Here is a 23,902-nt window from a genome sequence, read left to right as displayed (position 1 = left end):
GCTCTGACATATCCCACACACGGTAATGTGTGGCATGGTGAAGCCAAAATGCATAAAATACCCTTTAATAAAAGCTGAGAATCTGCAGTTTAACCACACGTGAATACGCTGATTACAAATCTAAAACAGTGGAATACAGAGCAAGTTCTTTGTCAAGTATATCTTTGCCCCGAACATTATGGAGCCGACTGTAATATTGGAGCGCAAGCATTAGACTTGTCTTTATTGGTTTTAAATTTCCAAAATGACTAAAACACATTCCTTTAAAAGTTAAAAATCCATTAAGAAAAATCATCTATGATAAAAATTGTTAACAAAATTGTAAACAAAATTTCAACGTCATGACTAATAAGGAATTACCCATTTTTAAACCAATAAACATGAATACATTTATCTAAAACTCAAAACCACAATAACAGCAAAATCAGATAAAATGCTGTTATCAGTTAAAATAGGCACTCTTTGTAAAAAAAAAAAACCGACATGTGCCAAGTAGGGTTGGGCTGAAAAGAAGGCGGGGTCATGTAGGGTTGGACTGAAAAGAAGGCGGGGTCAGTGTAGGGTTGGACTGAAAAGAAGGCGGGGTCATGTAGGGTTGGGCTGAAAAGAAGGCGGGGTCATGTAGGGTTGGACTGAAAAGAAGGCGGGGTCATGTAGGGTTGGACTGAAAAGAAGGCGGGGTCATGTAGGGTTGGGCTGAAAAGAAGGCGGGGTCATGTAGGGTTGGGCTGAAAAGAAGGCGGGGTCATGTAGGGTTGGGCTGAAAAGAAGGCGGGGTCATGTAGGGTTGGGATGAAATGAAGGCGGGGTCATGTTGGGTTGGGCTGAAAATTTTGGGCCATTTCAAACTCTACAGCACTGAGCCGCCCTCTATGTATTTGATTAATTAATTTCATTGTTTCATTTAATTCATTTTCTGTTGCATTTGAGTGTTTTTCCCTCTCTTTAATTACAGCTGATCTTCCCTTACCTCTCTGCCTCGTCCCAGATTACACAGTTTTACAGAGGATCCGAAATAACCAACTATAAACCCTGGATAGAGGGGGTCAGTGAATGTTTTCTGGACTCTGCGCAGGAGGGTCATTGTGTCCTCTGTGACACTGTAGAAGGACAGAGTTCCTGCCCTGTGATCCAGGTACACTCCTATTTTGAAGGAGAGGGGAATAGAGATTTTAATGCTCTCTTTATTGTGCCATAAAGTGTAACGGGCGGGAGCGCAGCACAAACTCCAGGACTTGTTATTACGTCCCAGACGACAGGTATCACCCTGCCCTTTCCTGGGGATATTTCTATATGCGACTGCTATAGAAGGCATGTGCCCACTCCACTCAGCCTCCCAGTAACAGCGAACAGGCAGAGGCTCGCTGCACAGCACTTGGGCCCGGTGCTCAAATCTGTCTGGATGAGCAGGTGAGTGTGCCTCTCACTCACACGGGTCACCTTTGTGTTCCCCTCAGACAGATGGAGGTCTCTGTGTGCTGTGTTAGGGTCCAGAGTGAGCCGACGGGAATCTGAAGGAGAAAAGAGAGTTCAGTAATCATAATAATAAACATCAATTACATATTTTACACACAATTAAATTTCATATTTTACTCCATTCACATGTTATTTTTATTAGTTTTTTTAAACAAATTTGGAGCCCAATGGGGACTGGGCATGTCTAATTCCCACCCCAGTTTGGAACAGCCAATCATCTGCAACCATGCTCATGCTGTGAACCCCACTGTTGATTTGGGAGAGTAACTTTGGACACCCAAGGTTCTCCTCCGAAACACGTGGTGTCACCAGCTGCTTATTTTCACACCACAGACTGCAGCTAAGCTCACAGAACAGAGTCAGAGGAGGACCTTTCATACGCAACTTTCACCTGCAGTCCATGGGAACCCAATCAACCAGCAGGGGTCACTAGAGGGAGATGAACATGGACCCCAAACTCACTGAACACTCTTTTTCAACTTTTTCAAATAAATTCTGTATGATCTAGGTTACTTTTCTTATTTTATTAATACTGCATTATGGGACAAGCAATGATTAATTTAAAAAATGTGTTTATTTTCTGAAACCAATGGTTAAATGTTAAAATGTTCAGCACTCTGAATACTGAACACAAGCAATACTGCGTTCTAGAACCCCTCACTTAACCTACATATAAAAAATATTTATGTGATTTAATTTAAAAATGAGAATTATCAATTAAATTGCCGAATTCATTTATAGGTCAGTCTACAGAAAACTGGTGGAATCAACCATCAAGTCAAAACAAGCTCTATATCAGGTTTTAAGATTAAATAATTGAATTTAATACGAAGCAGTCAATTAGATTAATGCATTGAAATCATACATTCTTTATTGAATGCAGGCTCACTACTTCTAAATTACAAAACAGAAGACATTATACAAAACATTAAACAAGTGATTTAGAAATCCCAGAAAAGAGAGAGAGACGGATAAGCCAGACCTTGCCAAAGTGTTACCCACTTCTGGTTTAATAACCACAGGATGAAAGGAAACCAGCTAGAAGCACACAACCAAGGAACCACCACCAAAATAAAAAAGGAAAACTCTTATTCTCCAAGGCCAACAGCAAGACAACACAACTTTTCCTGTGGCCATCTTAATTACCTTACCCAGCATGGCTTGGGGACGTTTGCCCTGATTGGGTGGTGCCGAGTTAAGGTTTCGGAGAGAAGGGGGGTCAGACTCATTTATGACAAGGACTGGCCTACCTAAAGACTGCATTCAAACTTAAATGGAAATGGAAATGTTAGGCACATAGCTGTGCAGAGTTTCTGACCCCCAATATGGTCTTCTGAGACAAACTCCACAGGAAACGAGACCCATAGATTGTCTGCCTAGATTAGGGACTCAGAGGATTTTGTATCGCCCCAATCATAATTGCTTTGATGCTTGTGTAAAGGAGTACAGGCCACATTACTAGAAACAATTTAATATTGTGTCAAATTCACTGTATCCCTCTCTAGGCCATAATCAAAGCACTACATATCTGACATTCTCTATCTTGGAAAAATAAGTGCAGCTGCTAAAAGCCTGTTTTCCCATCACCACATAAAAATGACACAATATAACCATTAGGGCATAGCTATAACAAAACTACACATTTACATTCCTGAGATGCAGTTAACAAAATCAAATTGCTACATCCGCCATCTCTAAAATGTTTAGTCCAGGTCAGAATTGAGTAGTCCCATTGTGACCTGCTGGCCTACCAATGTATGGACACAGACCTAAATCCCACAATGGTAAGGTGTGGTGTGGAGACATCAACATACAGTGTTTTTTCCCATTATTGTTGCCCTTCTGAAATGAAAGGCAATCCATTGCCCACAGTGTGCAGGGGCTCTGTCTCCTTTGACAGGAAGCCGGACAACCCAGAGCTGACGAAGTGCAGCGGGCATCTCTTAGCTGCCGAGTGGGGAAGCATTATATTTCCTGTGGATTCCTCTTTGGCTCCTGTAGCCGGGGTCCAGTCAGGTGGGACTGTGGACAGCAGTCAAGCTCCCAGTCGCAGGGCGTGGATCCGGTTGCACTTATGTAAGTGGGTGTCATTCGGGGGATGGCAGGGGAGGACTGTGGTACTTGTAGGTTTAGGCCTTTTCATTCACCGCAAAATACAAAGAGGGAATAATTAATGACAGCACTGCATGTGCAAGGTGCAGTCCATCAAAGGGAACTTTCTTGACTGTGTTTACAGTCATAGGGTTGCCAATCCAATTAAACCCAGGCATGGGGCAGACCTGTCCATTGGTATGCACTAACAGCGCATGAGGGCACCTACACTTATGGAACGGGACATAGGTGGACACGGTTCTGTGTTTAAAAGTTGTGGTCAGGATATTGGGGGGGGGGGGCTGCCAGTTTTACCTCCATGAACAGCAGTTTGGCTACTGGAAGTACTTTGGCAGTGGAGGGAGGCACAGTTCAGGATACGGTACAGATGACAGGAGATGTCCTGCCTGTTACGGCTCAAGACTGTCGAATTACAATGACTGGCAGCCAGCACCACGCCCGAACGTGTTTAAAACACCACAGCGTCCTTTTGCACAAAAATTGGTTAATTTTGGTTAAGACATGGTACAAATCGGAAACACACAAACAGGGCAAAGCCAGTAGAACAGATCTTTCTCTCTCAGACCAGAACCTGTCTGAGCTGTCTAAAAGTAATTCTTCTGACCTCACTCACAATGAGGACAGGATGGAGAGAGTTGAAACAAAAGGGGAGAAATGGTGAGTCTTCCAGGCCGCTGCTGACCTACCCTGACTGACTGAATCTATAAAGGTGAACAAAATAAAGAAAACAACGATTGACCACAATACCAACTAGCAGTGTTCATCACTTTTAAATTAACCACAATGATTAAGGTAAACAAAATGAAAATCGCAAGTACAAGACAAGCGTACCAAAACATGGTTACTTTCGGTTTAGGTTACGGGAAGATGAAGAATTATTTCTTAGTTGTGCAGGCCAGGGAACTCAGAAACGCGATACTGTAAGATTCTAATAGCCAGCACTTACTTTTGCTCATTTGCTAATTATGCTTAATATGATTTGTCTTTTCCCCATTCATTGGCATGAATGAAGTGGCCTTGAAATACCAAGGGTGCCCGCTAGTCGTCGGTGGTGCTCATCGAGATGTACAAGAACTGGAGACAGCTTCCGTTTACCAGTTCCATGGATTCCTATGGGAGCTGCTCAAAAGCGCATGAAGCCAATTCATGGAGCCAGCCATGTTTGAGTCTGACTATGGCTGCGTCCAAACAGTCAAAAAAATTACATCCTATGTCTTTTCCTAACCACTTTTCCTTGACCTTGTTGGAAAACATATGGGGCGACATAGCTCAGGAGGTAAGAGCGGTTGTCTGGCAGTCGGAGGGTTGCCGGTTCGATCCCCGCCCTGGGTGTGTCGAAGTGTCCCTGAGCAAGACACCTAACCCCTAACTGCTCTGGTGAATGAGAGGCATCAATTGTAAAGCGCTTTGGATAAAAGCACTATATAAATGCAGTCCATTTACCATTTACCAAAACATTATGAGGTTAAGGAAAGATGTGAAGGAGAATTCAATCTTATATCTTATATCTTCTTCTGTGGAACTCAGAACAAAAATCGGTGCCTGGAGCATAATTAGTTCAATGTGAAGAAATTTTAAAGATAAAAAATTCTGTCCAATAGAATTTAATTTGGCCAGGGTAAATTCGTAGTTTTGAATGGGCTTCAATGGGGAAATTTGCTTTTTGGCACCAGAGGCTTACTAAACTGCAATACCTGGAGTAACCACTGGAGTTTATGAGCGTCACTGAGAATGGCAATCCCTGGTGCCCTGGTGGTGCTCTATAGGAATATGGAGCAATTATCTGGGCACTGCGCTGGTGCAGTCCGAAGCTAACACACCATGGGCGGTTCACACCGCTAGCGTGGTTAACAACGAATTACTGTTTGTTACTATGCCTCCTCTACGTGCAAGGAGGTTGTTAATCCCCCCCAGTGTCATCTATAGCTTTGATCTTAGAATTATGAGTATCAGTTACAAGGGGTGGAGAGAGCATGCATCTGAATTGCGTTAGCTAATCAGCCCAGGTGCTTAAAGGTGTGCTGCTCTCTGTTATGATTTTAGTTTAGTTTTATTTTGAGCACTTTAAAAAAATGAATCCTCAGCTGGGGTGTTGGAGGAGCTGGACCTGGCCGGGAACGTGGTCGTGCCATTTGACTTTCTTTTGTCTTCCTTATTTTAGCTTGTTGTTTTAGTTTATTGTTTTTGCCTGCAACCCGTAAGGGGGAAGGGTGAAGGTGTCCGTTTATTTTATTTTGTGTATGTGTGGGCTGTACTCTGACTATACTCATACTCTACACTGAGTTACTGTTACCTTGGGCTGTACTTTTTCAGCTCCTACAACAAAGACCCCACTATCAACATGAACCACAAACCTGGGGGCAGATACAGCACTACTACCCCAAGCAGGGGCAGATACAGCACCGCTGCCCCGAGCAGGGGCAGATACAGCACCACTACCCCGAGCAGGGGCAGATACAGAACCGCTACCCTGAGCAGGGGCAGATACAGCACCGCTACCCCGAGCAGGGGCAGATACAGCACCACTACCCTGAGCAGGGGCAGATACAGCAACGCTACCCCGAGCAGGGGCAGATACAGCACCACTACCCCGAGCAGGGGCAGATACAGCACCACTACCCCGAGCAGGGGCAGATACAGCACCACTACCCCGAGCAGGGGCAAATACAGCACCACTACCCCGAGCAGGGGCAAATACAGCACCACTACCCCGAGCAGGGGTAGATACCACACTAATGCCCCCACCAGGGACAGATACAGCACTAACGCCCCCACCAGGGGGAGATACAGCACCACTACCCTGAGCAGGGGCAGATACAGCACCGCTACCCCGAGCAGGGGCAGATACAGCACTGCTGCCCCGAGCAGGGGCAGATACAGCACCACTACCCCGAGCAGGGGCAGATACAGCACTGCTACCCCGAGCAGGGGCAGATACAGCACCTCTACCCCGAGCAGGGGCAGATACAGCACCTCTACCTCGAGCAGGGGCAGATACAGCACCACTACCCCGAGCAGTAGAACTGCACCAGAAAGCTTTGCAGTGTGTGTAGAAAGCCGTCAGGTGGTCAGCACCGCTAACCTGTGCCACCATGCTAATGCTACCAGGTGGTTTAAAATCAACACCTGTCCTCCAATGGAAACCTGTGGGAGAAGCCGTTTCCTGGGTGACGGCCCTTTTGGGCTCCAGGTGTGAGAGCCCAGCTGGTGGCCTTGATGAGCACATATGGGCCCCTCCTGGGTTCGGCCAGCGCTCTCCCTGTCACCAGAACTTTTTCTGTAGTTTGTGTTTTGTTTTACTTTTGCACCACACCTACATTTACCCTGACTGACTGCATCATAGTTTCACTTTGAGTATGGTCACACGCTGATGTTGTGTATTTGCAGTTGTGTAACTTATTTTGTTAAGTAAATCTTTTAATTTAATCTTATTTCATGTGTGGTCTCCCTCAATGTTGCACTGCCCTGAGTCAGGTGGTAGTAACACCTGTTTGACATCCTGGCACACCCTCCCAGTTTCTCTGCACATACTGCAAGTCCCTAGGTGCCCCCCCCCCCCAAAAAAAAGCAAGTCTGTCCTGAATATAGAAAATACTTTAAACGATAATTTCTTCATATTACCTCGTATTCTCATGTTTCTTATTTTTGTTAATTTATGTTTAATTACAGACTCACGTCGTAAGAAGTCCTGTCTCGTCCTGGGCTCTTCACCATGGATGTTTTCCACTGTAGAGAGAGTTCACAAGAAAGATGAGCTCCTGAAGATAACTTTTATATCAATCTTAATTGAAAGGGGTCAGAATGGGTGCAGGTTTTTGTTTTAGCCCAGCACTGAGACATCTGATTATATTTACCAATGTCTTGATTGAAGACCACAATTAGTCAGGTATCTTAGTGCTCACCTAAAGTAAAAATCTGCACCCACACCAACCCTTTTCAGATAAGATTTATATCATATTTTATGAAGAAATTAAATTGTATTTTAACAAATAAAATACATGTAAATGAAACTTCCACTCATTCAGGAATAATGCAAATATAAAACAATTTCATTATTAAAACTTAATATCTTGGTGGGAGCTGAAGGCTCAGTCGTTTTGGCAGTTACAAATTGGTTGTCATGGTGAGCAGAGAGCAGGTAGCAGAGGGCCTGTTTACACTCATATCCAACACAGACTCCTGCACAATTATAGGATGTTGTTTGTCAGTAGAAGGCTGACAGGAGACACATGAATTGCATTCAGATCTGATACCAGAGGGTTCCAGCCCAAACTACCTCCACATGTGATTCACATCACACAATAACTGAAATACCGACCTAATTTCTTACAATGAGACTACAACAACCAAATGTCATGTATCGTATTAGTCAATAAATTGGATATATACAGTATTTGGCAGACAAAGACAAGTGTTCACAGGACCAGAGATACAGGATTGTACAGTAGATTATCCATGTTTCTCCCAGTGATGTCACTACAGAAAGGTTGATTTGTCACTAGAAGTTGCAGGATAACATATGTATGTAAAGAAGCTTCAGACAGCCGTGTGAAAGCTTGAGGAAGACCTAAAATGAGCTTTGATCCAAATCAAAGGTAATGATGAGACCTAAATGTGCTTTAATCTCAAAGGGAATAATGAGAAGAGATTGTACTCCCCAGGAATGCTGCATCTCTCCACCCATCTCACAAATCTCTGCTGGTGTTTTACAGCAGTGCAGACCACTTTACTGCAAAGGATCAGTTACCAGATGTAGAAACACTCAAACCCTGTGCTGCTATTAACTTTCATAACAGGAGAGAAACTGACATTTCCATCAGAAAACATGAGGTATACACATTTTTTTAAATTGTTGATATTATAGCAGTAAATAACAAAGCCAGCTCACTTAAAAAAAGACACTGTAACACCAAAACATTTTGCCCCAGTTTAACTTTTTAAAACTGAGTAAAAACATCAAATACAGTTGATGTTGGGCAGCAAGGTGGTATTTTCATTTCTGCAATGAATCGCTTGATAGCTCTGAAAAGATCTTATGTGTGTGTACTCGTGTAGTAGATTAAATTACAACAAATACTTGAGAAAAGAATAAATGGATTAACGGAGGCATCACATCAAATAGGCTGTGACAAGGTTGGACACAACATAAACTCACCAAACAACCCAGAGGACCTGAGTTACCTTTACCTTGGGCTGTGCTCTGACTATACTCATACTCTACACTGAGTTACTGTTACCATGGGCTGTACTCTGACTATACTCATACTCTACACTGAATTACTGTTACCTTGGGCTGTACTCTGACTATACTCATACTCTACGCTGAGTTACTGTTACCTTGGGCTGTACTCTGACTATACTCATACTCTACACTGAGTTACTTTAAACATGGTTTATACTTTGACTTTACTCATACTTGATCTTGGGCTGAAATTCAGAGCAACTGGAAACTTTTAACTGCTGCTGAATGTGTTTACAGAAAAGCATTCTAAATATGATCAGAAACCTCCCACTACAATGTGTGTGTGTGTGTGTGTCTGTTTCTATGCGTGTTTGTTTTTGAAATTGTGTATTTTTAATTGTGTATTTGTGACAACAGAGACTTCACTGCAGCACAGTTATCTGAATCTTTTTATGGACCAGTTGATTATATTTGCTTAAGTTGAGCACTCATTTTTTATAGAAAGAATTGAGGAAAATGTATTTCAGTAGTTTTAACCTGTTATAAAAAGTCTGAGTAATTCCGTCTTGCAGTTGTCCAGATTTTCTTTCAGACCAGTGATGGCATTCCTCACAGCCACAGAAAATTCATCAAGTTCAGGAGTGGCAATGATATTGTCACGGAGATCCTGCAGGCAGAAACAATCTCAATTCAGATTCCTGTGCAGATACCAGGAGCAGATCTTTGTAAAAGAGGAAAACTGGCTCACCTTGTATGTAAAATGTACACAGTGCAGACAGTTAGAGAGCCAGTCATGTTACCTGGAGTCGTTGAATGTGCTCCTGCTCCAGTGGCTGATCAGCTCCGAGCTCCGAGCGTCTTCTCTCAATGGAGCAGATCAGCATTATAATGATCGAATCACTGTCCTCCGCTGCTGCCTGTGCAGAGAGTTGTTAGGAGACACAGAGAGAGGAGGCTTTTACTTTTACAATTTTAACTAGGCCTTTCACTCAGCTCTTACTGGGACCCCAGACAGCCTGTTCCCCACAGTGTGGCTCAGTGGGATTGAGCCCCACAGGGCTGGAAAGTGGCCCAACCCTGGACTCCTCACTGGCTGACTGGAGGAGAGCCCTGACTGAGCCCTGAAATGGCTCTTCCAGCAGCCAGCTGTTGTCTTCTCCTCTGCTCAGTACCCACCTTGAGTGACTGCACAGCCTGTCTCAGATCCTGCAGCTCCTTCTCTCTCTCGCATCTCTCTTGCATCTCTGCCTGAATTTTCCCCGTGTCACCCTCAGTTGATCCTGTGGACAGATTAATTTCATATTACAATATTCAACTTTTCTACCACATTTACATATTACAAATTTTATAAAGTACTGCAACATGTTTGATGTATGGTGTATGGTAGGTCAGTGTACAAAATGTACTGGACTTATAAATAAAGCTTTTAAACTGTGTGAGTGAACTAACTGCTCCAGCCGTGTTGATTCCCAATCAGGGAGTGAATAGGGGGGTGAGGGATATGAAGAGAGCTGTCACAGAGAGCTGACTTGGGTTAACTTCCTGTTTTATCATAGTGGACTTCAGACCTGGAAATCACTGCCTTTTAAAATTAAGTGTTCAAATGTATTCAACACTTCAAAATTTACTTAAATAAATTCAATTTAATAATAAAACGGATCATAATTTTACATACTGCTTTACTACTTCAAATGTGGAAATCTGCATTGTTAAACACTTTTTAAAAATTGTATCAAACAGAGTAAAATGTACTCAATGAAGATATTCAATAAAACACATTTCATTAACCTTCAAATCGCAGAAATGAGCAAAGATGAAATCGGTCATCACTGTAAAAAAGCATTAGTGCTATGTCTAAGAGTTTCAGTCCTTACCTGTTTCCCGGTCTTTTCTGCTGCAGCTGAGACTGTACCATGGTCTTTGTGTTTATCCATCGTACAGGGACAGCAGATACACTGCTGATTGACTGACAGAGACAGAAACTGCGTGACAGAGAGAGTGGGAGTGACTTCCTGGTTCAGCCCACAGCTGCAGGAGGTTGGTGTTGGACTGAGGCCACACACAGCCCCAAAGAACATCTCTCCTCAGCCTTCCACAACAGGGCTTATATTGGGGCGATATGGCTCAGGAGGTAAGAGCGATTGTCTGGCAGTCAGAGGGGTGCCGGTTCAAACCCCGGTCTGGGCGTGTCGAAGTGTCCTTGAGCAAGACACCTAACCCCTAACTGCTCTGGCGAATGAGAGGCATCAATTGCAAAGCGCTTTGGATAAAAGCGCTATATAAATGCAGTCCATTTACCACATGCAGGTGGAGGCAATCAGGCAATTAAGGCAATCACCTGCACTGCCCAGGCAAGCAGAGGCAGGGGACGTAACACACACACAAACAGGCATATGATAGGGTGATGATTGTTTGTTTAGCAAAATGCATGGTGATGAATATCACTGAATGACTGCACAGAAACATGGAATACATGAACATATTTTTGAGCGATTTCAAGTGTTTGATTATCTACTCATGGGTGCAATCCGTTTCTACCCGTTTCTACCACCACTACTACCTCCATACACAAACACTTGCAAAAACTCACATACTCAGGAACAATCACACACACGCACACATTGACAAACATAGTGGTCAAACTCTTTGAACTTTATTATGACTGCAGTCCAGGAAATGCAGACAGATGGAGGTGGGCAGTGAGGAGGGGGGAGAGGTGTGGTTTTTGGGCATGCACACACACCTATCACAAGGCCATCTCTCATCTGCCAGAAAAGCTCCCCCCTCTGTCCTCTCAGTCCAGTATTCAGCCGTTAACTTGGGAGGAGGCGAGACTGGTCACAAACTAGTTGTGCGTGGTGCCTCGTTCTGATTGGTGGGAGCCTACAAGGGTCAGTTGCAGGTCAATAAACCTCCTCAATCACTTTGCTGTAGTGCCTGAGGAGGCAGGCCCAAAGGTTTAACCTGATGCTTAACCCAAGACGCAGGGGGAGGTGAGCCACCCAGAAGCAGTCAAACCAGTTCCGTCTGGTCATAACAGCACACAGTCTGAGGAATGTGGCTCCCAATCTTCAGTCCTGCTGCCCTTCCATACATAGATCACAAGATTGCAGGGCCCTACTGAACAGCACTGAAAATACAGTAAAATAGAGCAGGTTAGAAAAGTTCAGTCCGCAGTATAGGCCCATTTAAACTGATGTGCTTCAAAAGTATGTTGAGATTCAGCATAGCCTGGGGGCCACAGAGCAGGAGGCCCAGTGAGCGAAGGAGGGGGGGACGGTAGGGGGCGGTAGAGGGGACAGTAGGGGGCGGTAGAGGGGATGGTAGGGGTGGTAGAGGGGATGGTAGGGGCGGTAGAGGTGACGGTAGAGGGGATGGTAGGGGGTGGTAGAGGGATGGTAGGGGCGGTAGAGGGGACAGTAGGGGGCGGTAGAGGGGATGGTAGGGGGTGGTAGAGGGGATGGTAGGGGCGGTAGAGGGACGGTAGGGGGCGGTAGAGGGGACGGTAAGGGGCGGTAGAGGGATGGTAGGGGCGGTAGAGGGATGGTAGGGGGCGTAGAGGGGACGGTAGGGGGCGGTAGAGGGGACGGTAGGGGGCGGTAGAGGGACGGTAGGGGCGGTAGAGGGACAGTAGGGGGCGGTAGAGGGGATGGTAGGGGCGGTAGAGGGACGGTAGGGGGCGGTAGAGGTGGATGGACATGTTTAATATGTCACAAAGACAAACAGATTGAGCACCTTTGTACTTCATTGATAAACGACTGGAACACAGCAGGAGAATTTGGCACCTGAATGGTATGATCAACTTATTTACCTCGTCCTGGTCTCCTTGTGGTGGTTGGGTTCCAGTTAAAAAGGGAAAAGAAAAACCTGGTTACTGTTGGGTGGCAGGAGGTAGTGTGTGTGACTCCTGACATATGGTTGCCAGTTTCTAAAAGGAGTGGAGATTTATACTTGACCCCCTCTCCCACCATACACAAACACACCTGTACAGACTCACACACTCAGATACAATCACATCCACAAACACAAGCTCACTCACATACACATAAACACACACACATAGACACATGCAAACACACACTCTGGTTATTAAACACCCCCAGACTCCTTTAGTGCTGCCTTCACTGCAGAAAGGAGTTTAAGGGGCACGATCAACCCAGTAGATGGAGGAAACCTGGTAACTAAATCCATGGAGATGTGGGACCATGAGTGGGAGATTTAGGCAGTGGCTGGAGGAGACCAGCTGGAGGCTGAGTGGACGACCTGTTGGCAGGTAATGCCAAACAAAGTCTCGAATGTCCACCTCCATGGACGGGCACCAGAATCACCTCTTCTCAAACTCCAGGCTGAGCCCAGAACTTGGGTGACCCATAAGATGGGAGGAGGGTGCCTGCTGGAGAATCTGAGATTGAGCAGATTTAGGAACAAACAACCGGTTATTAGGGCAACTACCACCGGATCAAACTCCTTCCTTTGTGCTTCCCCTACCACGGTCTCTGTGCCCTAGGTGACTGGAGTCATATTGAGGTAACTGGGGACAATGGGGTCAGGATCCCCCTCTTTACCAGTGGAGACTCAGGACATTGCGTCAGGTCTGCTGCTCTTAGAACCTGGACGGTAGGAGATAGAAGCTGAAATGGTTAAAGAGCAGCACCCATCTGGCCTGGTGAGGGTGGAGCCTCTTGGCATCATGGACGTAGGCGAGGTGCTTTTAATCAGTGCCGACCAGAAAATTCTGTTCTGCTCCCTCCCAACCAGTGACACCACTCCTCCAGGGCAGGCTGAACAGCCAGCAGTTCCCGGTTGAAAATAGTTCAGTTCAGCCAGGGTAAGAGGGTGTGTTAACAAGGCACACAGGTGCAGATGCGGATCTGTCACGCCAGCGTCGGCATAGCAACGGACACTGCAACAAAACTTTAAATATGTCACAATGGGTATAACAGCCGTTTTGGAATGCCATTGTGTCACCTGGATCATTTCTGCAGCCCGGATCATAACTGGCCTGGCAGATCCTTGGTGGCTCTTTGTCACAGCACAGCCCCCACTCCCACATGGGAGGTGTCCATCAGCAATGAAGGGCAGGGAGGGGTCCGGCTGAGCGAGCACAGGAGCCTCTTTAGTTAACTGAGGGCGGACTCCACCTCCAGAGTCCACACAAACACAGAAGCAGAGCAGCGGGTGAGACTGGTTAGAGGAGCAGCGACAGAGCTGAACTGTCTGATGAACCTTCTGTAGAAATGTGTGCAGCCTAGATAAGGCCACACCTCACTGACAGAGGAGGGCTGAGGCCAGTCAGAGACGCCAGAACCTTACGCAGGTCCATCTTCAGAGCACCCAAGAGACAGAAAAGCCCAGAAATGAAACTTGGTCAGAATTAAATTCACATTTCTCAGGTTTAACAAACGAATAACCTTTGTAGAGCTTGATGGACATGTTTAATATATTTGGAAAGTGACCTGGAGAAACATCTGTATATTAATGTACACAAAGACAAACAGATGGGTCATCTCGTAGAACCTCATTCATAAACGACTGGAACGCAGCAGGAGAATAACTCAACCCAAACGGCATGACTAAATACTCATTGTGGCCATCGGGAGAACCCAGCGGGGCAGGAGGAGGCGAAGGCACTGGTTGAATGGGGAACAGAAGGTTCTGGAGACCGGTGAGTGGGCAGGAAGTGGCGTCCCATGATGCCCTGCACTGGACCGGCGCTGCAGCTCCCGTCCTCGCAGACGGCCGTCGATGCGAATGGCCAGACCGGTTAGCTTGTGCCAGTTCGGTAGGTCAGTCTCTGGTGGGAAGTTCGTCCTTCAGAGTTTCAGATAAACCTTAATTAAAAAAATCATAAGAGCTCCTTCAGTCCACCCATACTCTGAGAAATTAATTATGAAAGTCTGATGCACAGCGTGAACCCTGTTTCAAAGTCACTAGACTACAGGCTACCATCTGCCCAGCAACAGGCTGATCAGAACCTTTACTCATCTCCACGGAAACCGTGTTAATGCCCAATCACACCGAGGACTGCTGTTCCCGGTCTGCAGTCGCCTAGGCGACGGCCTTGCCTGGAAGTACGGAGATGATAAAAGCTACTTTGGACGGGTCGGGAGGAAGACTGGAGGGTCGCATGCTCGAATGACAAGGAGCGTTGGGTTAAAAAACCTCGGAATCGGCCGGGACAGCCATCAGATCTTTTCTGGGGGGCAAACGTGGCTCAGAGTCAGGAGAAGGGTTCTCCCTGCAGCCCGATGCTGAGCAGGAGGCATCAGGAGCAGGGAACTCTTCCCAGAAGCAGCAGGTGAAGGCAAACACTGGACCACTGAGGTGAGGTTCTACAGACTCTCAGTCCTGTCTTGGAGCAGATGTTCCTGACGCCCAGTGCTGGATCCCTGATTAGCCAGAGCGTTGGGAAGCTGGGAAATCTCTGCTGGTTACATGTTTGGTTTGGTTCTGCTGACACGGCGGGCAGGGCAGGGAAACAAGATGGAGGAGCGCAGGAGGCAGGATGTAGAAAATAACTAACAAGGGTTTTAATAAACATGTAGGAAAATCAACAAACAGGAATGAAGACCTGAACTAAACACAAACCAGAGAAACTAACAGAGACATGAGAACACGAGAGGCAGGCAAAGAACTAATAAACACAAGGAACTTAAATACACCAAGGCACAGGTGAACACAATGAGCAGAAACAACAAAAACATGTGAGATTGCATTGAAACACGAATACAATGAAACGAATGAACAGAACAAAGACACCAACACAACCAGATGGCGGCCTCTAGTGGCCGCAAGCCAGTACTGTGATAAACAGGAATTTATTTCTGGTTGAAAAGTTTGAATGTGCTGTTTTACAGACTGGCCTGTGCAGTGGAGTCCAGCCAATATCCAGCTCCTCCTGATTCCCTGTTAGTGGCTCTAATGCCAAGTGATATTTTACTATCCTCTTTGAAAAAATATTCTTTTGGTTGCCATGTCCTTGCCCTGAAAACAATCACAATACACAACACAAAACTGTTTTTCTAAAATATAAAATGCTGAACTGTAACTTATGGCTGCAGGACTGAATGAGTCTCCATACCTGGTGTGTATTTTGTGTTGTAACAGTCAGCCACTCCCCCATGTATTCTCATAGCTGACTCTGGTACAGTGTGGCACTGCAAGGGGTAACTACTGAACTGCCTGTTCTTGTATGCCTAATGTTAGCCAAGCTACTGATCAATTACATTACATTACAGACACATAGCAGAGGCTCTTATCCAGAGTGATGTACAATAGTGGAGAACACCAGTGTTAGTCTCAGGTGGACAAAGTGTGGCAACACCAAGAAGGCACAGAACGCTCATTTATGATCACGAGAACTGCCCTTGTATAATAATGAACTCCAGAAAGAGAACTATTCCTTTTAATATGCATCATATCAGACAGTAAACAGCCAATTGACAGACAGCAATAACCACAGACTGTCACATGGAGTGTTACCACAAATGGAGCGTTGCGTAGTTCTGGCAGGCCACGAGAGTCAAGCTCTCCGGCTGAATCAGCTGATGCTCAGCTGAGTGATGTTCGCCTATCACAGTACATTCACATAACAGGGCGGTCTACTTAAACAGCCTCCCTCTACTCATTAGGCTGCTCCTCCTGCATGAAAGCTTGCTGCACGTTGCTTTGTAAATCCCCTCCACCACCCCAGCTCCATCCCTATGTGTTAAGAATTCGTATTGCTCCACCCCTATGTGTTAAAATTTTTTTGCTTTGCTGCTGGATCTGTTCTGTGTGTACCCCTCTAGGGGGGTTTGGCTGCTGGCCTCCCGGCCGTATCCACGCGGGCTACGTGGTTGGCGGGAGAGCTCCCAGAACAGAGCCATACCGCCAAACATAACTGCATTGCCTTTATTGTCAATAAAGATCTACTTTGATGACAGTGGTCCTGACAGAACCATTTGTTTATTTTATTTTATTCTGCTTCTAAACAATCGCAACATGTAGGACCCAACACCAGCCCATTATAATTCAAAACAACAACAGCCATAAAACCCAAAGGGTCTTCATGATTTTACAGCAGCACCTCCATATAAACGCCATTACCATGATGCTCTGACATATCCCACACGTGGTAATGTGTGGCATGGTGAAACCAAAATGCATAAAATACCCTTAAATAAAAGCTGAGAATCTGCAGTTTAACCACACGTGAATACGCTGACTACAAATCTAAAATAGAGGAGTACAGAGCCAACTCAAGAAAAAAGTTCTTTGTCAAGTATGTCTTTGCCCCAAACATTATGCAGCTGACTATAATATTGGAACACAAGAGTGACTGGAGCCTATCCCAGCATGCAGTGGGCAAGAGACAGGAATACACCCTGGACAGGTTGCCAGTCCATTGCAGGGCACACACACCATTCACTCATATGCTCATTCCTACAGGCAATTTGGACTCTACAAGTAGCCTAACCTGCATGTTTTTGGACTGTGGGAGGAAACCCACACTAAAAGGCCCTTGGGATTTGAACCCAAAACCTTCTTCCTGTGAGGCGACAATGCAAGTCACTGCTCCACCGTAGAGCTTGTAATTTTCACCCAGGTCTGAAAAAACCTGACCAGAATGCCCTGATTCTGACATTTTATGCAGGGCTTGGTTGGGGTTGGACCCTTTGTAGCTGGCCCTTTAAATTTTGAGCACAGAGCGCTGTGTGAGCTGGATGGCAGTTGTAGGCCAGCGAGTCTAAGCTGAGCTCTGTGAGTGACAGAATGGACGCCTCAGAGCCGGGGAGAAAGAAGTTATAGTCAGGGGAGAATGAAGTGAGGCAGCAGCCATCGAAAGGAAAATCCCAGGTCTGGACAAACGTTTACACGGTGTTATGATCGAGCTGCAGATGGAAGCGTGGGGTTTGTAAAATGCTAATACTGTGATGCCCTGCTTATATACAGCAGCTGTAAAACAGGAGCATTAACGTTAGCACACTGCACAAGCCCCGCCTCCAAACTCCATCCACTGATCCCACCCAGACATCAACTGCATCTTCTCCAATCAGAACACCGATGATGCCCCAAACTACAGTGTGTTTGCGTCTCAAAATTGGGTTCAGACAGGGCTGGACTTACAAAACACTGCAACACACAGAGTTTGACCAGGTTCAGGATGAAAAGAAGGCTGGGTCACGTAGGGTTGGGATGAAAAGAAGGCGGGGTCATGTAAGGTTGGGTTAAAAAGAAGGCGGGGTCATATAGGGTTGGACTGAAAAGAAGGCGGGGTCATGTGGGGTTGGACTGAAAAGAAGGTGGGGTCATGTTGGGTTGGCTGAAGAAAGCGGTCATGTAAGTTGGTTAAAAGAAGGCGGGGTCATATAGGGTTGGACTGAAAGAAGGCGGGGTCATGTGGGTTGGAATGAAAAAGGCGGGGTATGTACGTTGGACTGAAAGAAGCGGGTCATGTAGTTGGGTTAAAAAGAAGGCGGGTCATATAGGTTGACTGAAAAAGGCGGGTCATGTAGGGTTGGGCTGAAAAGAAGGCGGATTTTTATTTAATTCATTCATTTTAATTTGAATAATTTATTTCAATTAATTTGTTTCATTTGAGTTCCTCTCTTAATTACAACTAATCTTCCCTTGACTCTCTGCCTCATCCTAGATCACTCAATTTGACAGAAGATCGAAACCAATGTAACCCAAACCCAGGATAGAGGGGCTGAGTGAATGTGGTCTGGACTCTGTGCAGGAGGGTCATTGTGTCAGAGACGCTGTAGAAGGACAGAGTTCCTGCCCTGTGATCCAGGTACACTCCTATTCTGGAGGAGGGGGGACCAGGGATTTCAGTGCTCCTGTTATTGTACATGAAAGAGTAACTGGAGGGAGAGCAGCGCAAACTACAGGATTTTGTATTATGTCCCATAATACAGTCTTCACCACTTCCTTTCCTGCTGATCTCTTTATATGACACCGCTATAGAAGCCCCTCCCCCACTCCACTCAGCCTCCCAGTAACAGCGTCCAGACAAACCCTCTCTGCACAGCACTTGTGGTGAGTACTCAAATCTGTCTGGATGATCAGGATATGACTGGATCTTTCCCACATAGGTCACCTCCCTGTTCCCCTCAGACAGGGAAAGGAGTCTGTGCACTGTGTTGAGGTCCAGTGTGAGCTGACAGGAATCTGAGAGAGCAGAAGGAGAGAAGAGAGCTCAGTAATCATAATAATAAACATCAATTGCATATTTTATGAAGATTTAAATTTTATGTTTTACTCCTTTCTCATGTTATTTCTATTTGAGCCCAATGGGGACTGGGCATGTCTAATTCCCACCCCAGTTTGGAACGGCCAATCATCTGCAGCCATGCTCATGCTGTGAACCCCACTGTTGATTTGGGAGAGTAACTTTGGACACCCAAGGTTCTCCTCCGAAACACGTGGTGTCACCAGCTGCTTATTTTCACACCACAGACTACAGCTAAGCTCACAGAACAGAGTCAGAGGAAGACCTTTCATACGCAACTTTCACATGCTGTCCATGGGAACCCAATCGACCAGCAGGGAGATGGACATGGACCCCTAACTGACTTAGCACTCCCTGCTTTTTCAAATAAATTCTGTGATCTAATTTTCTTTTCTTATTTTATTATTTATGGATGTATATAATTTTCTATGCCATTTTCTCTTATTTTACATGCAATTACAGACTCACATTGAACATTTTATTTAAACCATGTAAAAATGTTCATGTAAATATATACATAAACATAAATGCACTCACACTACTCAAAACTTTTTTAAACTACTGGTCAAAAGTTTTAGAACACCTCCATTTTTCCAGTTTTTATTGAAATTTACGCAGTTGTCTCAATGTACTCTGAAATTACAGCATAGAACAAATAAACAATTGAGATTAAAAAAAGAAATCATGGAATCGCACTGTTTAACACAATTTAACTCATCAAAGTAGCCACCTTTTGCAGATATGACAGCTGAACACACTCGTGGCATTTGTTCTGCAATGGAAATCAAATATTGTTGTTCCACAAATGTGTTGCACTTGTGGGTTGCTTTGCTTTCACCCTTCTGTCCAGTTCAACCCAAACCAGCTTGATGGGGTTAAGTCAGAGACTTGCGCTATTCTGATTAAAGCTCCCTCTTGTTTTGCTTCTAGATGTTCTGACATGCTGGTCGTCAGGTAGTATCTTGCTGTAGATGACCTTGACCAACAGCGTTGACCAGTATTGCGTGCGCTGCAAATCTGTGGTAGCTTTGATTCAGTCATCACTCTTGCAGTCGCCACTCTGATCAGCAAAGGCCCAACATTCACGCTTTCTCCTGATGCAGTGGTTCTCCTTCCACTCGACGGCTATAAACCTGCGTGATGAACCGAGATTAATTGATCATCGGCATAAACCTTCTACATCTCAGTAGTCCCTGCGGTGCTTCATGTCAGGGAAGCTCTTTCTTATTTAGACTTAGCATGGCTTCGTACTGCACTCAACTGTCAAAGTGCAGTGAAGTCTTCTTACAGTTGAAATGATCTCCTTACTTCAACCTGCTAAGTTGTGCATGAAGCTGTTGCCCTGATAGCGCCTATCCGCAGCTGTACTCAAAACTTGTCTCTGATCGATTCGTTGGTTTGGTCCGACTTCTGTCATTTCCTCAGTTTCAGGCCTTCGATGGGTAGGATGCCTCACTGACACCTTGCTTTAGCATTTCAAAGAACACACTTTAGGTTATACGGCTTCTGTCCTTGTAATTGTTTTTCTTGTCTTATGATAGCAATATACACTTCTGCAGTGCATTATTCCAAAAATGCTTCGGAGGTATAATACAGTCTGTTCCAACACTGATTTTATACAGCCAAAGAGTTTATAAGTAATCAACAAAAGTTGGGACGCCTGTAGGAATTGTTTGCATCAACTTCCAAGGCTTAATTTACTTACATTGCTGCAGAAAAGCTTAAGTTGTTAACCCATTAGTTGATCCCTGAGAAAAGCCTTTTTTGTAATTCTGAAATGTATTATTTTTCAGTTTTTGGTAACCTAAACCTTTTTTTTTTAACCTCTGGCAGTTTACCACTTTACTTTGTACCATTTCAGGTCATTCACTGGACTTGAGCTGCTTAAATTCCAATAAAACTGGAAAAATGGGGGTGTTCTAAAACTTTTGACCGAGTGTATATTCCTGTAATTGTTTTTAAAAACAAAAGCAAAACAGAAAATAATATGTATTTCATAAGGACTTTTGAAAGCCTTTCCTCTCCATTAAAAACAAATGAAAACAAATGAGATGCAAGTAAAAAAACCTAAAAGAGATATAAAATAAAACTTAAATTCCAAAACCTGTAAATTCATGAAACTCACTCTGCATGTTCATTTCCCCTCAAGAGCCAAATAAATATACCAATAATTTAAACAAATAGAAAATAATAATAATAATAATAATAAATTGATGTCCAAATTAATTGTTTTGAACCAGTATAGAGAAAAAAATTTTAAACCTTGTGAGGTAAAATTCAATTAACACAGCATAAGACTCATCCTCATCCACTCTACATCACCCACACACCAAATACTCTTAAAGCCTCAAGAGCTCAGAGACCAGCCCCTCAAACGCCAATTTTAATAAACCAACTGTTTAACCAGAAAATTATAATAAAAGTATCAATAAATGTCATCACGCCCCCTAACGCCACACTGGTTTATCACACCCCTAAACACCACCACTGGGTTTTCAACCTAACCACACGGTATAAGCCCCCTAACGCCACCACGGTTTATCACCACCCACCAATATAACCTAAACGCCCCACTGGTTACACCAGCCCCCAAACGCCACCACTGGGTCTATCACCAGCCCCCTAAACGCCACCACTGGGTTATCACCAGCCCCCTAAACGCCACCACTGGGTTATCACCAGCCCCCTAAACGCCACCACTGGGTTTATCACCAGCCCCCTAAACGCCACCACTGGGTTATCACCAGCCCCCTAAACCCACCACTGGGTTATCACCAGCCCCCTAAACGCCACCACTGGGTTTATCACCAGCCCCCTAAACACCACCACTGGGTTTATCACCAGCCCCCTAAACGCCACCACTGGGTTTATCACCAGCCCCCTAAACACCACCACTGGGTTTATCACCAGCCCCCTAAACGCCACCACTGGGTCTATCACCAGCCCCCTAAACGCCACCACTGGGTCTATCACCAGCCCCACCTTTATTTTGGTCTTAGTGTGACAGATGCAGTTAAGACCCAACAAAGAAACGTCAACTGCTTTTCAGTACCTACAACAGAGACCCCACTATCAAAATGAAGCCCAAACCTCCTGCATAGGTCCTCTAATAGGAACAGGGTCAGATGGCTACAATGAGCAAATGCATGGAGCAGTAACCCCTCCTCCCCACAGAAGGGGCAGCCCTCCCCCAGCGCAAGATCAATATGTGCCAGGTGACTATTCATAGGAAGAACTCCGTGTATGAGCCTCCATTGGAGGTCTCCAGACCCCTGTGGTTCGTACAGCAGTCTCTAATTTTAGGCTAACGGTGCAAACCCCTCCTCCTGCCACACCCCTGCTGTTAGCGCTTCCAGTCTAGAGCAGTACAGGTACGTTTTGTACAAAGCCTTTTTGCCAGCGTGCTCAGCTGTGGGGCCTTAAAAGTGATAAGCAGTGCCCCCCCTCCAGCCATGTGCCCCCCCCTCCATGCTTCTCTCTATTTATGCTTTCATCTTCTCATGTTCTCCAGGTGGGAGAGCCCAGCTGGTGGCCTTGATGAGCACATATGGACCGCCCCTCCTGGGTTCGGCCAGCGCTCTCCCTGTCACCAGCACCTTTTCTGTAGTTTGTTGTTTTGTTTTACTTTTGCACCACACCTACATTTACCCTGACTAACTGCATCATAGTTTCACTTTGAGTACGGTCACACGCTGATGTTGTGTATTTGCAGTTGTGTAACTTATTTTGTTAAGTAAATCTTTTAATTTAATCTTATTTCATGTGTGGTCTCCCTCAATGTTGCACTGCCCCGAGTCAGGTGGTTATAACACCTGTTTGACATCCTGGCACACCCTCCCAGTTTCCCCAAGTCCCCAGGTGCCCCCTTCCCCCCCTCCCACAAATGCAAGTCTGTCCTGATTACGGAAAATACTGTTTTTTAGTTTAAATATGAATAAAATAATATTTTAGTTTTTTTTGTTTTGTTAGATTTTCATGTTGCTTCATTGTGTTCATTTATGTTTAATTACAGACTCACATTGTAAGAAGTCCTCTCTGGTCCTGGGCTCTACAATATGGACTTTTCCCACTGTAGGGAGAGTTCACAAGGGAAGATGAGCTCCTAATGATAACCTTTATTTTTATTTTTATTGGAGAAATAAAATTCCATTTTAACAAATAAAATGAATTTAAATGACCGCTCATTCAGGAATAAAGTAAATATAAAATAGTTTGATTCATAAAACATAATGTCTATCATTATTTTTGTCAGTAGAAGGCTAACAGGAGAAGACACACAGGAGCATTTACATTCAGATCTGATACCAGTGGCATTCTACACAAACTACCTCCAGATGTGTGTCATGCCACAAATCATTCTACACTGAGTTACTGTTACCTTGGGCTGTACTCTGACTATACTCATACTCTACACTGAGCTACTGTTACCTTGGGCTGTACTCTGACTATACTCATACTCTACACTGAGTTACTGTTACCTTGGGCTGAATTTCAGAGAAACAGACACTGTGACCTGCTGCTGATGTATTATGCAACAGAAATATTGTGTGTAAGTGCAGATGTTTGTCTGCTAAAGTATGTGTATTTTTTTGTGTGTTTGTGACAACAGAAACCTCACCGCTACACAATTTTTCTACATCATTTTTATGGTCCAGTTGATTATATTCGCTTAAGGTCAGCATTCATTATTTTAAAAGAAAGAAGTGAGGACAAAGTATTTTAGTAGTTCCAACCTGTTTGAGGGATTTTGACTAATTCCTCATTGCAGACGTCCTCCAGTCGCTCTTTCAGTTCCGAGACAGATTTCCTCACAGGCTCAAAAGAGACGAGTGGACTGACAGTGATGCTGGGTAAGTCTCCAGGTCCAGGAGGGGCACAGAGAGACTGACAGCTCTACAGACAGACAGAACAAAACC

At 44.9% G+C, this 23,902-nt stretch overlaps 1 protein-coding gene and 1 long non-coding RNA gene across 8 annotated transcripts in view; one reads left to right on the top strand and one right to left on the bottom strand.

Annotated features, from left to right (window-relative positions):
• Positions 1 to 1,171: 1,171 nt before the first annotated feature.
• The window catches only part of LOC135254211 (tripartite motif-containing protein 16-like), a 95,227-nt gene continuing 72,496 nt past the window's right edge, over positions 1,172 to 23,902 (bottom strand). For 2 of the 6 annotated variants that reach the window (XM_064334310.1, XM_064334295.1), the window contains exons 4-6: positions 23,720 to 23,879; positions 23,005 to 23,055; positions 18,354 to 18,925 (exon numbers count right to left, since the gene is read on the bottom strand). In XM_064334310.1, coding sequence (XP_064190380.1) covers positions 18,396 to 18,925; positions 23,005 to 23,055; positions 23,720 to 23,879 — 741 coding nt within the window. In that variant the 3' untranslated portion in view covers positions 18,354 to 18,395. Of the gene's footprint in view, positions 1,512 to 7,263; positions 7,315 to 9,307; positions 9,438 to 9,570; positions 9,688 to 18,353; positions 18,926 to 23,004; positions 23,056 to 23,719; positions 23,880 to 23,902 lie in introns of those variants that run through there. The other 4 variants (XM_064334291.1, XM_064334304.1, XM_064334314.1 and 1 more) reach the window with 3 other exon arrangements.
• LOC135254259 (uncharacterized) lies at positions 14,614 to 23,725 on the top strand. Of its 2 annotated transcripts, XR_010329790.1 has the most exons (4): positions 14,614 to 15,094; positions 18,722 to 18,793; positions 22,498 to 22,589; positions 22,999 to 23,725. It is a non-coding gene; the product is annotated as an uncharacterized LOC135254259 (long non-coding RNA). The 2 variants fall into 2 exon arrangements; XR_010329789.1 differs by lacking the exon at positions 22,999 to 23,725 and having other exon boundaries at positions 22,498 to 22,782.

This window comes from Anguilla rostrata, chromosome 4 (genome assembly GCF_018555375.3).
Source record: "Anguilla rostrata isolate EN2019 chromosome 4, ASM1855537v3, whole genome shotgun sequence".
NCBI lineage: Eukaryota > Metazoa > Chordata > Actinopteri > Anguilliformes > Anguillidae > Anguilla > Anguilla rostrata.
This window is presented reverse-complemented; position numbering and strand designations above follow the sequence as displayed.